The 14,516-nt window shown below is 38.6% G+C and overlaps 1 protein-coding gene across 4 annotated transcripts in view; it reads right to left on the minus strand.

Annotated features, from left to right (window-relative positions):
• Nucleotides 1-14,516, minus strand: part of ELMO1 (engulfment and cell motility 1) — a 318,707-nt gene that overhangs the window by 204,620 nt on the left and 99,571 nt on the right. For 3 of the 4 annotated variants that reach the window (XM_052792931.1, XM_052792913.1, XM_052792923.1), the window contains 3 exons: nucleotides 13,724-13,759; nucleotides 5,940-6,039; nucleotides 89-240 (listed from right to left, as the gene is read on the minus strand). In XM_052792931.1, coding sequence (XP_052648891.1) covers nucleotides 89-240; nucleotides 5,940-6,039; nucleotides 13,724-13,759 — 288 coding nt within the window. Of the gene's footprint in view, nucleotides 1-88; nucleotides 241-5,939; nucleotides 6,040-9,830; nucleotides 9,850-13,723; nucleotides 13,760-14,516 lie in introns of those variants that run through there. The other variant, XM_052792939.1, reaches the window with a different exon arrangement.

The raw sequence follows: 14,516 nt of genomic DNA on the forward strand, positions 1-14,516 counted from the left end.
GTCTTTATACCACTCTTTTCTCCAAATGCTGTGCTCATCTGGGGGGAAAAAAAATCCACCGTATCAGGTGGTAGTTGAAGACACTCACCCCTGCAGATGTGGGATTAGCTGCCCAATTGTGATCTCCTGTGCCACCTTTTGGTACAGGTCATGGCTATTGAGCACCATCGATTCCAGGATTGCTAGTGACCGTTGCAAGATAGAGATGTCCGAGGCAAATTTGTTCACATAGCTGGCTATCTACAAATTCAAACATTTAGAGAATTTACATCTTGTCATGAACACAGGGAAAGGGAAGAAGAGACAACTGTGAACGTGGCTCACAGAAAGGCATCAGAATACAAGTAGTCTTGTCCACACATCGGTGAATACCTGAAAGCCAACAACCAGGCACAGCAGATACCTTTAAAGGACACAGTGGCACAGATTCTTCAGCTGGCACAAAACACCATACATTTATGTCAATATTCATACCACTGAAATCTATGCTTCAACATTACATTATTAACATGATAAATCAACATTAGAGAACTAGAACAGTTATATTTTTTGTGAGGAAAACTTTGGAAAGGAGAATATTTCTCATTCTCTCCGGTAGAAATCTGTGCAGCAAGCTTTCTCTAAACAAGTACCTAGGCTCAAGGCAAATGTTTGAAAAGAGAAATTTACATCTAGCTCCCTGGCAAAACATGCTCCAGTGAAATATGCTTCTTCCCCCCCCCCCCCCCCCCCCCCCCGCCTTGCTGTTAACAACAACGAGCTCTCTCCAGGTAACAAATTAAACTTCTGTTGATGATCATTTATCAGCACAACTGGTCCCATAACCCTGTCTAGAGTCTAGTCTTGCTAAGTGTTCATTCATTAATAACCTTCACTTTTACTGCAAGCTGCAACAAACAAATGGCATGTTAATTAAAACCAGGTCTGACCTCTGCTTTTTTGCAGTGTGGCAATGACATGCTGCATGCTCCCATCTGCAGAGCCAACACAGCTGTGCAGTAAGATGTGGCAATGTGCATTCTTCCACATGCCCAGACCACGGACCCGGCTTCCTGGGAAGAAGCTTGCCTCCTGCTGACGCAGGAAGTGAGAACTGCCTGGGTTTTCCTTGAACGCATCAGTACTGGCAGAGTCAAGCTGAAAGGTACCCAAGGAAGCACAGACAGACAGAAATGTCGTGTGACCACAGTTATTTGCTCTTTACAGCCAAGTAACACACTACAGTGGCCCTGTCTCAAGTTTGATGCATTCCTTCCAGAAAACTTCAAGTCCATGTGCTTCTTCAGTACTCATGCTACAAGCCACTAATGTGATTATACTGTTCCTGGTTCTAGATGCTTACTTAGACCTTAGCATCGTTTTCCTTTTGGAGGAAGAAAGGCATGCGCTGTGCTTGGAAAAGCTGCCTAGCTGCCTGTAAAATTCACAGTTAAATATTGACATGTGGACAATGACATTGTTTTGAAGTTGTGACATCTTGAGCAGTACTGAAGGAGCAAAACACCCTTTCTGCAACTTTGGTTGGAGACTACAAGGAAAGAAGGACAGATTTTTCTTCTTCTAACCTATTGCAGCACTGCTGTTTGCTCTGCTACTTGGTTTGCACTACCACAATAAGAACATGCTATCCTGAATATAACTCAATTCAGGAAATGCACATTGACTTTACAGAAAAAAAAAAAAAGACCCAACCCATGCATGCATAGAGAACAGGAGGAAAGAAGCAACTCAGTTAGCCTTTTTCTACTCTGGACTTTCAATATCTGCTGCCTGCAAGTCTTGAGCCCAGGTAATATTTGCATTAGTATATGATGCACATTGTGCTGTTTAAAGTAACAAGCTGTATCTCAGAAGCACTGTAGTACCCTACCTCTCAATGGTAATCCAGTTGTTTTTTGATGCACTGCAGCCAGAGCTGTCAGATGTCCAGAAGGCCCACAATACAGACAGTGTACACACAGAGCAACTCTGCACTGCTCACACCATCAGCCAAATGCGCTCTGGATGCCTCGCAGTCATCAGGCATCCATGAATCAATTGTGCAGCAAGAATAAAATATGTCCAGACTGTGTCCCAACTTGTCAGACTACTGTCACCATCTTCTTTAGAAGCCCTGACACGTATGAATTATTCTTGGTGCAGCAGCTCCTTCCCATGGTATTTCAAGTGGCAGTGTAAATGCTTTGCTGGGACATATTCGTATCAGGGACCTGCAGAAATCTCACAGTATAGATAACTTGAAACCTCAGTCTAGGACAGGCTGCCTTAGACATATTTATTCTTCTGATCCTGGACCATACCATCTTTTAATCATAAACACAAACCCAAGGTATGACACTGGCTTGTGTGTTTGTGATTAAAAAGCTATGACATATCACACTGAACATACATGCAAAGCATCTGCCAGGTAACTTGCATGTCAAGTTATGTATATTCATAACCGCCTTGCTGAAGCATGAAGTCTGGCCAGAAATAATAGGCTTATCTATCCTGATAAATAAGGCATACCAGTTCCAGAGGGAGCAAAATTAGATTAAAAAGAAATTCCATCACCATACTTGAAGTTCTAGATGTGGGGAAAAAAAAGACCCTTCTTGAAAAGAGACAAGAATCAATAGGAGTTCAAGTTTGTGTTATTTGCTGTTCTCTGCTTATTGAGCACCACATGCGGGGAGGGCTTTCAACATCCAAAAATAATCCTGCACTCATTTATCAAAAATTCTGATGATAAAAATAATGCAAGCTCACAGAAATACAACCTCTCCTCCAGAAACAAGCAACTTCACTGCATTGCACTTTCACATGAAAACCACTTTCACATGGGTGTGTCTCATCAAGGATAAAACTATTTGTTCAGCAAAATACCTGTAACCTTAATATCTGCATAGTCCTATCGGGACATATATAGCCACATACAAAAGAATTGGCTGGGTGCTTAACTTCCAATCGATTTCAAGGGAAATTAGGAATCAGAATGCCTTTACAAGTCCAGCCCCAGTGCTCTGCTGAAACAGGAGCTAAACATGTAAAGTGAGGGTAGATAAGAAACCTATAGCAAACTAATCATCTGAGTTCTCTTCCCATTTCAGCATCACTTAAAGCACAGGAGAGAATTCAAAAGTTTAAAAAAAAAATTAAAAAAAAAAAATAAAATAGATAAATAAATTAACAAACTGTGCCACCAACAAAAACCACACAGGAAAAGAATAGTGAAGGAAACATGATTTTCTGAGCACTGGCATGTTCATTAGTTATTTGCCTGGACCATTTTGATGTCAGAAATGTACAGAAAGATCTGACAAAAGTTTTGTTCTCTGATAAGTCCTAATGCATAGTAAAATTTTAAAGTGTGCATCTCGTTTGCAAGTAAGGAACTACAGTTGCACTTGACTACAGAAAAACCAACTGACAATTGTGAGACACAGAGATACTTTCCCCTGCTGCCACCCCCCTTTTCCTGCACAGTACATTTTAGAAGGCAGAGTAAACAATTCATCATGGTTAAGACTCTGCATCACACAGTTATGAAACAGCAATTACATAAATAATTCTAAGAGATATTTTTAACTACCTCAACCAATACTACAAACTTTATTTCTCCTCTTGTAGGAACTAAAAATGGGAGTACCAAATTTGTATAATGTATGTTCATATCCAATTATCATGACATTTTCTAAGAACTGGGCATCCAAATCCTTTAGGCAACTATGGAAGCTGGAAATAAACTTCATTGTCATAAGCAAGAAAAAGGTCTTGAGAGAATCTCGCATATCATAAGGAAGTTTTTTCAAATGATGCTATTCTCCCTTAAGATAAGGAACAAAGCTCTCCTTGAAAGTGTCAATTCTTATTTGCAGCAGTTGGAATAGCAGTCTTTATGTACCCAAAGGATGGGAGGGAGACTGCATCCAACACCAAGCAGTTAGTCATTAGAAGCAGTTAGAGGTTCCCCTTGAGGTCTCCTCCAGCTTCTACATTTTAAGTTCGAAAACTAACCAAGAAAAAAGTTCAGATTAATTTCTCCCCGTTCCAGTTTGGCTTCCATTTAACATGAAAGACAGCTTCAAAGGGCAGCACTCAATTGCAAAGTTCCCCCTCAGCTAGCAGAAACTTATCAGCTCCCTTACCTATCCTGTCAACCACTTGAGCAAGCCCATCAGCAACTTCAAGTGGCCTGTCAAAAGCCAAGGTCAGAGAAGCAAGTGAGAATAAAGCTGTAGATTGCCACCAGAGAGACATGGTCCAAAGGTGCTCCTTTAGGTTTGCCCCTTGCCCGCAGAGCCCCACTGAGGGCTCTGCTGTTCCGGCTCCCAACTGCGTGGCACGTCAGGACACACCAGTGCCTCTTTGCTCTATTTCTGTCATTCTTTGTCCTTCTGTTTCTCTTCTAACTGTCCTATTCTTCTCCTTGGTGCCTTTCTTGTCCACCAGTTTCACTTTTGGTTTTTACCGCCAGTTTTGGTTTTCATAGGTACTTTGTGAGAATGCTTTTGTTTGTGTCTTTTGTTTTGTTTTTAAAATTGGGTCACTGTCCGGGGAAACCTATGGAAGTGCCAGACAGAAGAGATGAGCCATTAACAGGGGTGCACACACCACTTTCTTCTGTAGTCACTATACCACCCACAGGGCAAAAGACGTTGATAAGGTTAGACAAAGACAATCACTTTGAGTCGCTAACAAAGTAGATTGATTTAAACTCATTTTAGCAAGTTTCTTCATACACTTCTTAGTAGGCTCCCCTAGCAAATAAGGCATTCTGGGCTTGACTTTGTAACTCATGAAGTCAGTTAAAAAACAGTTGTACTATTTTCTTTGCTATGAAAAGATAACAATAATCATCATCATAATCTATCCAGACTGCAAGATTGGCAAAAAAAAGAGACTCCAAAAACCAGATCAATTATACTAATTTTTCTTACAAATAGCATCCATCATCTTTAATGACCAAAACTGAGCTTTAATATCTAATGCTCTTTTCATAATTGATTCTTCTTTCTCTTTTGGCAACAAAAGTAAATTTGTACTTTCCTTTGGTGGTAGCAATTTTCTAACCAAATTTAAATTAAAAGTCTCTGCTCTGACACACTCTGTTAAAACGAAGATATATTTGCCTCAGGTTATATTCGTTCCGTTACTGCTTCTGTTATCATTTTAGTGAAGTAACTCTAATATCTTTTGAACCTGTACAAACGCACTTTAACTTAAGTTCTAAGTTCAATCTGGTTTGAAAATTCTTTGTAAAGAAGTGTGGGTTGGGTTTTTTTTCCCCCCACGGTAAATGAAAAGAGTTAAAGCAGTAACAAAAACTTGTTTTCTGAAGTCTGTGAAATCTCTGTACTTAAAGAGTACTCCTGTGTTTCTGCTGCTTTTGTGCATCTTCTACATGTAAGAAAAGAAAAAAAAATGCTACAAATCATGGAAAGATACGTTTCAAAACCACAGACCTCAGCTGCAAGATGCAGGGAGGCCAGAGTTCAACTTGATAAACTCAGTAGAGATCAGCTTAATTTCAATTTGTAAACTAACTCATTTCTCTCCCTCCCATACCCCCAGAGGAAACACTTCAGTGCTGTTTTTGTTTCAAGAAATATGGTATTACTCATTTTAATTTACATTAAATCAAAAATATTAATTTTTGCTTTAACTGCATGGTATCTGCCCAGGGAGGTCACACTGTAATTTAGCAAGCAATTTCTTGTGTAATAAGCCTAATACAGTGTTGATCCCATTTCACTCCCATTGATTTCCATAGAAGTTGGGCCAGATCCTGCAACTACAAACATTCACAGTTTGAAATAGCACTTTAATCCCACTTTCATGTACCTTTTGACCAATGACCTAAATAATGTACCTAGGGAAAAAAAAAATCACAAACAAACCACAACTCACCTCGAAAATTTAAACTGATATAGAACAGATAGCATTGATTACAAATTTACCTTTTTAATGAATGCCACAGAGAATGTATCCCACGATACAATCCCATGATCCATCAGCTCAACAAATGCAGTCAGTGTAAAGGACAACATATCTCCAAAGCTGCAAGAGACAGGAGTCATGACAACATTTACCAGTAATGCAGCAGGGCAGTGACCGAGGGAATAAAGCAGCAAGAAGCTTTCGGAAAGGCAGGAAAATGAAGCCAATTACAGACTAAGAGGTAGCAGAAGAGCAAGAGAGGCCGTGCAACAGACAGTCTCCAAAACAATTCAGCATGGACATCAAGAACAGTCACCTGGAAGAAAGCAATTTTGTAAGAGAAGAACTAATTCCCAGGAGAACACTACATGCAATGCTCAAGGAAATCAGATAATCCAAATTAAATTGCTTTTATAAATTCAGAGGTTTAGATTTAACAGAAGAACAGAAGTGAGCTTTTTCTTAGCAACTTATGGAAATGCTCCTAATTGAATGTCATACAGAAGTGCCACATTTTGGTACCTCTGTATCAAGCGGATTGGCAGAAAGTTAGTGGATTGTTTGTTCCTTCTCTTACAAGGAAGCAAAAATGTTTAAAAAATGCACCAGAAGAGATTTTCTTTTGAGCAGCAATTTTCCAATATTAATGCTTCAATATATTTGAACCTGAAGATACATCTCCTTTTGTTTATCTATGGGCAACTGTGTCAAGGGAATTGCAAAGTTCCCATAGTTCATCTAAGCATGCAGCTCAAATATTTTAAGGTTTGCAGGCCACTACACTGCATTTTACACCTGTAAATTTACACCAGTAAATCTGAGATTCAATGTATCTTTGTATGAAGTCAACTAAATTCAAAATGGGTTTAATCTCAACATAAACAATATGCTCTAACCTGACTAGCTGCACAGGAATTTTCCATGTTAAAAACCAGTTTTTAAAGATCAGCTTCACTTCCATGTATAGTCAGGGCACCAAACAGTCAGCAGCCATCATGATTTCAATGAAGCCACTACTCAATACAAGCAGCAGTGCACAGAGCCCAAAATGAAGCAGTGTATTACCTTTAAGAGCATGCTAAACCGCCTGCAAGGTACTCTGCCACTAGGCCATTAACAAGCATAAGCATACAATCAATCTAAACAGCATGAGTAGTCCCAGTGATTTTAATGCAACAGCTTACCTAATAAAAAGATAAAATGAAAAAAACCTGTCCGATTGGAACTGCAACGGTCAGTATGTTGAAAACCTGAGTCTAACACTATAGCCGTGGTTAAGCAATGTAATTGGTAATCCTTATTCTGTGATTTGCTCTCCTACTGTCCTGTACCAATCCACCACAAATAAGTGAACATCCACTCAGATGGAAGACGTTTACAGCAGTACAGAGAAATAAGGCAGAAAATCAGTTTCATGTAGCAACTCCAATAGCCAGTTTACTGGATTTGATATAATCTGCCATTTAGGGATTTCTGATGGTGAGATGCAGCCTTTAGCGGCCCCTTCGTTTAAGAAAGGTGCTCTTTTTCATCAAAACTCCACAGATGCCCTCCACTAAAAATAAATTTGTCATTCTTGACATTTTGTGAGTAAAAACCAAAACAAAACAAAAAACCCCCACACCTTTCTCTTCCACAGTAAGTAAGGGTATCCATTGATACCCTTTGATTATTTAGGACAAGATGAAAAAAACTACACCAAAGATCAAACAAGAAAAATACAGTGTCTTTAAAAAAATCCACTGTAATTCTGCAAAGAGTATTTTGTTCAGCAAATACACGATCTGGAAGTTTTTGGCTTTGTTTGAGGGGGATAGGGGATCAGTTTTGTTTGCTTCTTTTTTAATATTGCAATCTTTTAAGAATTAAATTAGATTGAAAATGTCATCATTAGCATTCCAAATAATCAAGGATTTCATAACAAGATGACAATAAGACTCTGCAGGAAATTTAATCAGCTCTGGTCCTGTCATTTTCCCCAATCCATTCCTTTTGCATAAAATGGTTATTTATCAACCCACAATAAAACACAGCATCCCTAGGAAAGGCTTCCTTCTAAAAACTTGTACCAAATTCTCATGCATCTTCATGACAGAATACTTCCACAAACACATGGAATTCTGGTATTTTAAGAAGCTAGACTAAATTAGATCCAAATGAAAGAAAAAAATTACAAAAAGATAGGCCATATAGGTTGAAACGTAGATAAAAATATCTCTCCCAGCATTAAACTAAGCAGATAAATTATCTCCCCTAGAGTTCCTCATATATTGTTTAAAAATTTAGTCAATTAACCTGTATTTAGCACATAAATACTCTTCTAGAAACTAACTGTACATGAAAGCTAATCCCCATTAACAATAGGTATAGTTTAGAGGGATTACTTCAATTGTATTAAACCTGCATATGCATATTCACCTTCAGAACAGCAGTGGCTGGAATGTGAAGGAATTAAACTAACCTGAATTCAACAGTCTGATTTATTCTTCTCACCAAAACTACTAATTAATCCTGCCAATTAATGCAGCCTCCTCCACAGCTTTGGAGGGGAAACCGGGTTAACGGAGCTGAAAATACTGGTATTAATGTATAAACCTGGGGTTAGTAGATGAGACAATGATACAACCGTTGGGATCCAGAAGGTGAAAGTACTTTTCAACTTAAAATGATCAGACACCCCACCAGGTTTCAGTCCAGTGACAATGCTTCAAATAATTAATGGAAGAGGTACAACACTGGGACTAATCAAGCAGCAAGAAATACTCCCAACTTTCTATATTATGCAGCATCACACATACATAGTATGTATTTTTTAAATATACAGCTATGCATATGCACCTGCACACACATATATACACTAAGTGGCATTGCAAAAGTCAAAAGCCAGGCTTAAAGGATAAGCATTAGGAACAGCACAGCTAGAGATGAAAGCAATCTCCAGAGTAACTAGAGCAAGATAAGGCTTAAAGTATCTGGAGGGGGCAGGGAGTGGTGTTGATTCATTGTTATGTGTTTAAACACAAGCAGATAGGTAGAAATAGACTTCCAAGCAATACACTTCAAGACACACATGCACAGATGCACTTATACTATTAAGAGCAGCAGACAGAATAGATGCTAGAAATTTCAAGGGAATTGAAGCTTGTTCATAAAAATAGTAATCTTAGAAAATACATGGTAGGAGCTGTTTAATTCCAAATCTCAGTAACTGTTTTAGTCATAGAAAAAGTCTGAAAAATAATGTGGCCTCTTGCTTTATAAAAATCTTTTTTAGACTAATCCACAGCACAAGGCACAACAGTTCTGTAAATATCAAACCCTTGCTGCTCTGGCAAAACGACTTCATAGTTTTAAGATAATTCCTTACGAAGGTGCTTTTTAATGTGTGTCATCACAGCAAGAGGGGAAAAACGATCAGAAATGTGCACTGTGTAACTGCAATTTCGTATCTCACTAACACTAACATTTTAATGATCTATGGTCTCAGGCAAGCTACTTGTACAATCCCTCCAGAATGCTGTTCAGGTCACTGGCTCTTAGGTGGGGACACCTTACACTGGGACAGCTGGTGAAGTTTCCCCCATTCTCTGGCGCCTGACTCCCCTCTTCCAGCCACTGTGGTGAGGATGGGTGAGCTGGTCATGAAGCGCTTCCTCACCCACAGCAGCTCTCAGCAAAAGCCTCTTAAGCAGCGGAAAGCTGTGGTCTGCAAGGCCATCAGCGGTCCCAGCGTGAGCTGTTGCGGTATGGATGGACAGCCATGGTCTGATCCACAGTCTGTAAACCTCAACCCCTCCGACACACCTGGCTGAAGAGTAAGTCAACAGTTGCATTTCACATCTCTAGGTTTTAGAGAAATACCAGGTCAAAGCCTGTTAATTTACATTCCTAAGAATCTTCTGCATTCTTACCTTTAGAAACTATGAAGAAAAAAACCTCCACGTTTTGATATTAGCTTTTCTTTCCTAAAAATAAAAATTACAGGAATGCGTGTGTGACCCTGACCACCACACCTGTCTCTCACCTGCCTTCCTAGTATCATTTCTACATGCTAAACCATCTTTTTATCATGTGTGCTAAGTAATCCTCAAATGTATATATAGAACTATGGCTGATATTTTGAAAGATGCCTAAAGCAATTTGGATTTCTTATTGAAATAAATTAATGGGACTTGAGCACCCAAATCCCCTAGATGGTTTTTTGGGGAGAAAAAAAAAAAAAACAAACCAAATTCAATCCATGTTTAACACACATACCAAAAAGAACATTTTATTGCTACTGAGGATGGAGAAATATTCAGCTGTTTAAATGATTCTTTAAATTGAGATAATTAGTCAGGCTCAGCTGTCATCAGGTAACAAAAAAAAAAAGCAATATAAGCTTTTATAAAGCTAGGTGGACTGTCTCATGTTTTATATGGTAAAAGTTGCATAGCAGAACCTGGAAATTAACTGTTGCTTGTCTGTCACAACGAGGATACAGCCACCAGCCCATTAGGAGTAGAAGCCAAAGACAGTACTTCTTTACACAAAGCATTTTTTTCATGGGCAAAACATAAGCAAAGCTGATCTCTAATCGTGCAGAGGGAAGGCAGCAAAGAAACAACTTTAACTGCGCAAGAGGCAACAAGAGAGTAGCAGCCTACTACCAAGTGCAGGAGTTGAGGAAGTGGTTAACTTTAAGTCCCTTATCATTCAGCAACTGTGCTCACAGACTAATACTGGGCAGCTGAAAGGCCTCACGTTATTGAGGTCAACATCAAAGAGTAAGAACAGCTTTTTAAGTTAGAGTTGTCAAGGATAAATGGCCATGAATAAATTTAAACAGGGGAGCAGAATATATCTAATCATCAGAGGACAAGAGCTCTGGAAAAGCCATGGGGGCAACAACCTAAGTAAGTCTAAAACTGATAATGCAGCAGGATGCTTTGCAAGCACAGTATGAACAAGTACCTTTTTTATTGCTATGGCTCCTCTTCATTGCTTCTACACTGCCTTGTTTCTTCAAGTAACCTTTCCAAGGGTGAAGCTAAGCCACCATCAAATCAAACTAAGAGCAATTCACACCTACTTGGTACTTACTCAGTACAGCTGAAAATGACTGAACAATATGCAGGGCACCTGCCCCTATTTTTCTAGATTATTACAGAAAATGCACTTAACTGCTACACTGCAGTTGACACATTATTTTTTTTGCATGGTGCCAAGCACCGTGGAAATACTTCTTCGCGGTACAGTTTCACTGCGTTCATTACAAGGGATCAGCCCTACTGATTTTGAGCCACTTGCAATCCAAAAATCCGAAATAGCTTTGTAACCCTGGTATCAGGGCTTCTCTAAGCTTGAAAATTAACTCTGATTAAAGAAAACAAGCTGCGAATTTTAAACAGAACTGTAACTATTCTTGAATAAATCCAGGTGTAGATACTCTTCTTATGGCGTATGACTAAATCCACTTTGAGGTACCTTAAGCATTTGTCTGCATGGGAAACTAGCCCAGAGTAACTATTACACACTGGTTATTCACACAGATGTGATTAGAATTACCTTTTCTCTTATTCCACATCTTTTAAATTCCTAGTTTTTCTCATTTCATAGTAATTTCCTTAAGTGGACCAGCTTTTCTTAACAGACCAGGAATAACTAACTACACAGGAAAAACATCACTCTCTAATCAGCGTGGCTTGACTACAATTCAGTACTGCAATGCAAAGGTCAATTAATAGAGCTGTTTCATGGGAATTATTTATATTTTTTTAAAAATCCAAGTATTAGCCAACATAACAAAATGGGAACCCCTAAAACTGCAAAGACAGAGAAAAAGAAACTCACATTTTAGAAGAAAAACTTCCTTCAGCAGAGAAAGCTATTAAACAAGGCTTCTCTGAAAATCAGGATTTAATTAAGTCAGGCTAACATGTGCAAGCTACCAGAGATAAAATGAAATACTGGCACTTTATGAAATATATCATCCTGTAAATCAAAAGTAACTTTTTTTTTTTTAATTAGCATTTGGTTTCTTTATGTTTCTTTAGTCAAGAAGATAGCAGGTGGAGGTTGCAAAGTTTTAGTTTAGTTCATTATATCAAGCTCGGGGGGGGGGGGTTATAGCTCTTGTTTCATTGGACCTCTTCCCATTAATACACGGGTGAAAAATAGTCAGGTTGTTCAATAACTACACTCATAGAGCACTAGTGCATACACCTTACCTTCAAAATGTACAAACAGGCCAGCTTCCAGAACTATTGGTTTCACGTCCTGACCAATGGCTCTAGTACCTTGAGTCCCAAACTCAAGGATCTGTGTTATTTTAATGGTATCATTTCACATGCTACTGATGGAAATCAAAATACTAAACTGTGTATCCTGATGTAAATTGAAGCTTCTACTGGCACAATTTAACTTCCAAAGTTAGAATAAACTTTAGTCACATACACTTTTTTTACTACTGTATCCACTGACGTGCTATATCCACACTGATCAATAAGAATCCTCTTAAAATGTGTAGTGCCTTGTTCCCATGAGTAAACAAAACTAAACTGTGTAAAAAAAAAAAAAAAAAAAAGCCAGCCAGATGATCAGTATGATCAGGTTCTAAAACCAGGGTGCAATGCACCTGTAAGTCAGTATTTTAGTACTGTCTTGAGGACAATCACATAATTTAATGTAGAGAAGCCTACAGGGTAACAGAATTCAGAAGCAAAGAGATGCTGAAGGAGTATAACTATTCTTCCACATAGAACTATTTTCACAGCAGTGAGGAAAAACCCACCATCTAAATGCACAGGCGGTACCTTGTCTCAGCAGACGTGATGCTGCCAAGAATTCTGAAAGCCTCATGCCATTTTAATCATTTTCCTCAGAATCTAAACTCTTCTATTATGAAACAAGTTACTTTGCATTAGGTTGAGAAAGCAAATGTACATGAAGGATCTAAGTTTCCTGCCAAATTTATTCTTACTGTCTAATCTGTTTATTAGGCAATGATTTAAAAATGAATGTTTTAGAACTTGGTTTACAGCAGACTTGTGAAAGTATGATTTATCATGGATTCAGACAGGGAGCTGCACTTCCTGCATGATAAACCACATCAAGCTCTCAGAGTAACAGATGTACGGTTAACTGATTAATTTTTCTTTTGCTTCCTTGGGTTTTAGTTATACTTGAGATGCCAAATCTGCAAGCCAATCAAGATATTAGAGTACCTCTTGGGGTCCCAATTTATCAAAGCCTATGAAGCCTGTGCTTAACTTGAAGCACACAGAAGAGTTCCATTCAAAATCATGAGGGAAATAAGCATGCTTCTGAACTTTCTGATATGAGGCCCTTTACTACATTGCAGCTTTCCTTTATGCAGTTAACTGCAACAATTAGCATTACCTAGGACCAGCAAATAATAGGAATTCAAACTGGCACAATGACTCTTTCTTTCATCTCACTAACATCAACAATTAAAGTTGCCTACTACCAACCATGCAAGCCCGACAAATTTAAGAGGGGAATTGGGGAAGGCTGGAAATTGTTTGCTTAAATTAAAAAAAACAAAACAAAAGCCTTTACTTCGGGAATAGTAGAAGCCCCTACAGAAGTTACAGAAACGAAGCACTCATTCCACAAGCAAAGCAAAAAAGGCTTCATCAGAAAATTTTAACAAGCATCAAAGAGCAGAAAACAGAGAGGGTTGAAGACTTGCTGAATGAATATGCGCAGTTGTATTTACATATAAAGATTAGCACAAGGGCCTGAACTCAGTCATGCAAAAGAAGAGGTAGTGTGCAAGGTGATGATCTAATCAGGTTCTTACCAGGGCTTCATTATCTTCTGCAATTTCTGATATCGTCTGCAAAATTAAAACTTGCACGTGAGGAGACACACTTTAAAACATCTGTACTCTACCTACACATACACACCCCCCCCACACACCCATGCTTGATTCATAAAATTCAAAGACAGACACACAGTAAGAGGCAGTAAATCACTAACAATTTGCTATGAACAGAAACAGTTCAGTAACTGGTAAAGAACATTCAAAATTAATTCCAAATATTTGTTCAGAATACTTGTGTTAACTTCTGTTAGGAAAAAAGAAGAGAAAAGACAGTTAATAGGGGAAATATATCAGATTTCTCAAAAACCTGTTTCTCTTGACCATTAAAGCATGTCTAGGCATCCTAAATTAGTTAAGTATTTGTGTAAAAGAAGTCTTTGGTACAAAACAATGAAGGTTTACACATTAAGCATTTTCTGTCTCGTTGCTATGACATGTAGTCCGTTTCCTGAAAATCTCTTTTATTTACTTCCAGTCTCCATCACTAATACTGATGTCAGAGTTGTCAGCATAGTTGAAAGTTGTTGTGTAGTTAGGACCAACACAGACCAAAATCCTGACCTTCTGAAGTCAGGGACAAGTTTTCCATTGACTTCGAAGGGAGGCAAAAAATTTACCCTGGGTTTTTAACCACAGGGTCGCATTTACTCAACAACTCAAAACTATCTTGCACCAGCTCCATGACACATAAATACAGTGCAGCAGTCTTATTCCAACAGAACGTGCAGGCTCACTTGTAGCTCTTTTGCTCTTTAAATTCACACACCGA

Source organism: Harpia harpyja, chromosome 1, assembly GCF_026419915.1.
Source record: "Harpia harpyja isolate bHarHar1 chromosome 1, bHarHar1 primary haplotype, whole genome shotgun sequence".
NCBI lineage: Eukaryota > Metazoa > Chordata > Aves > Accipitriformes > Accipitridae > Harpia > Harpia harpyja.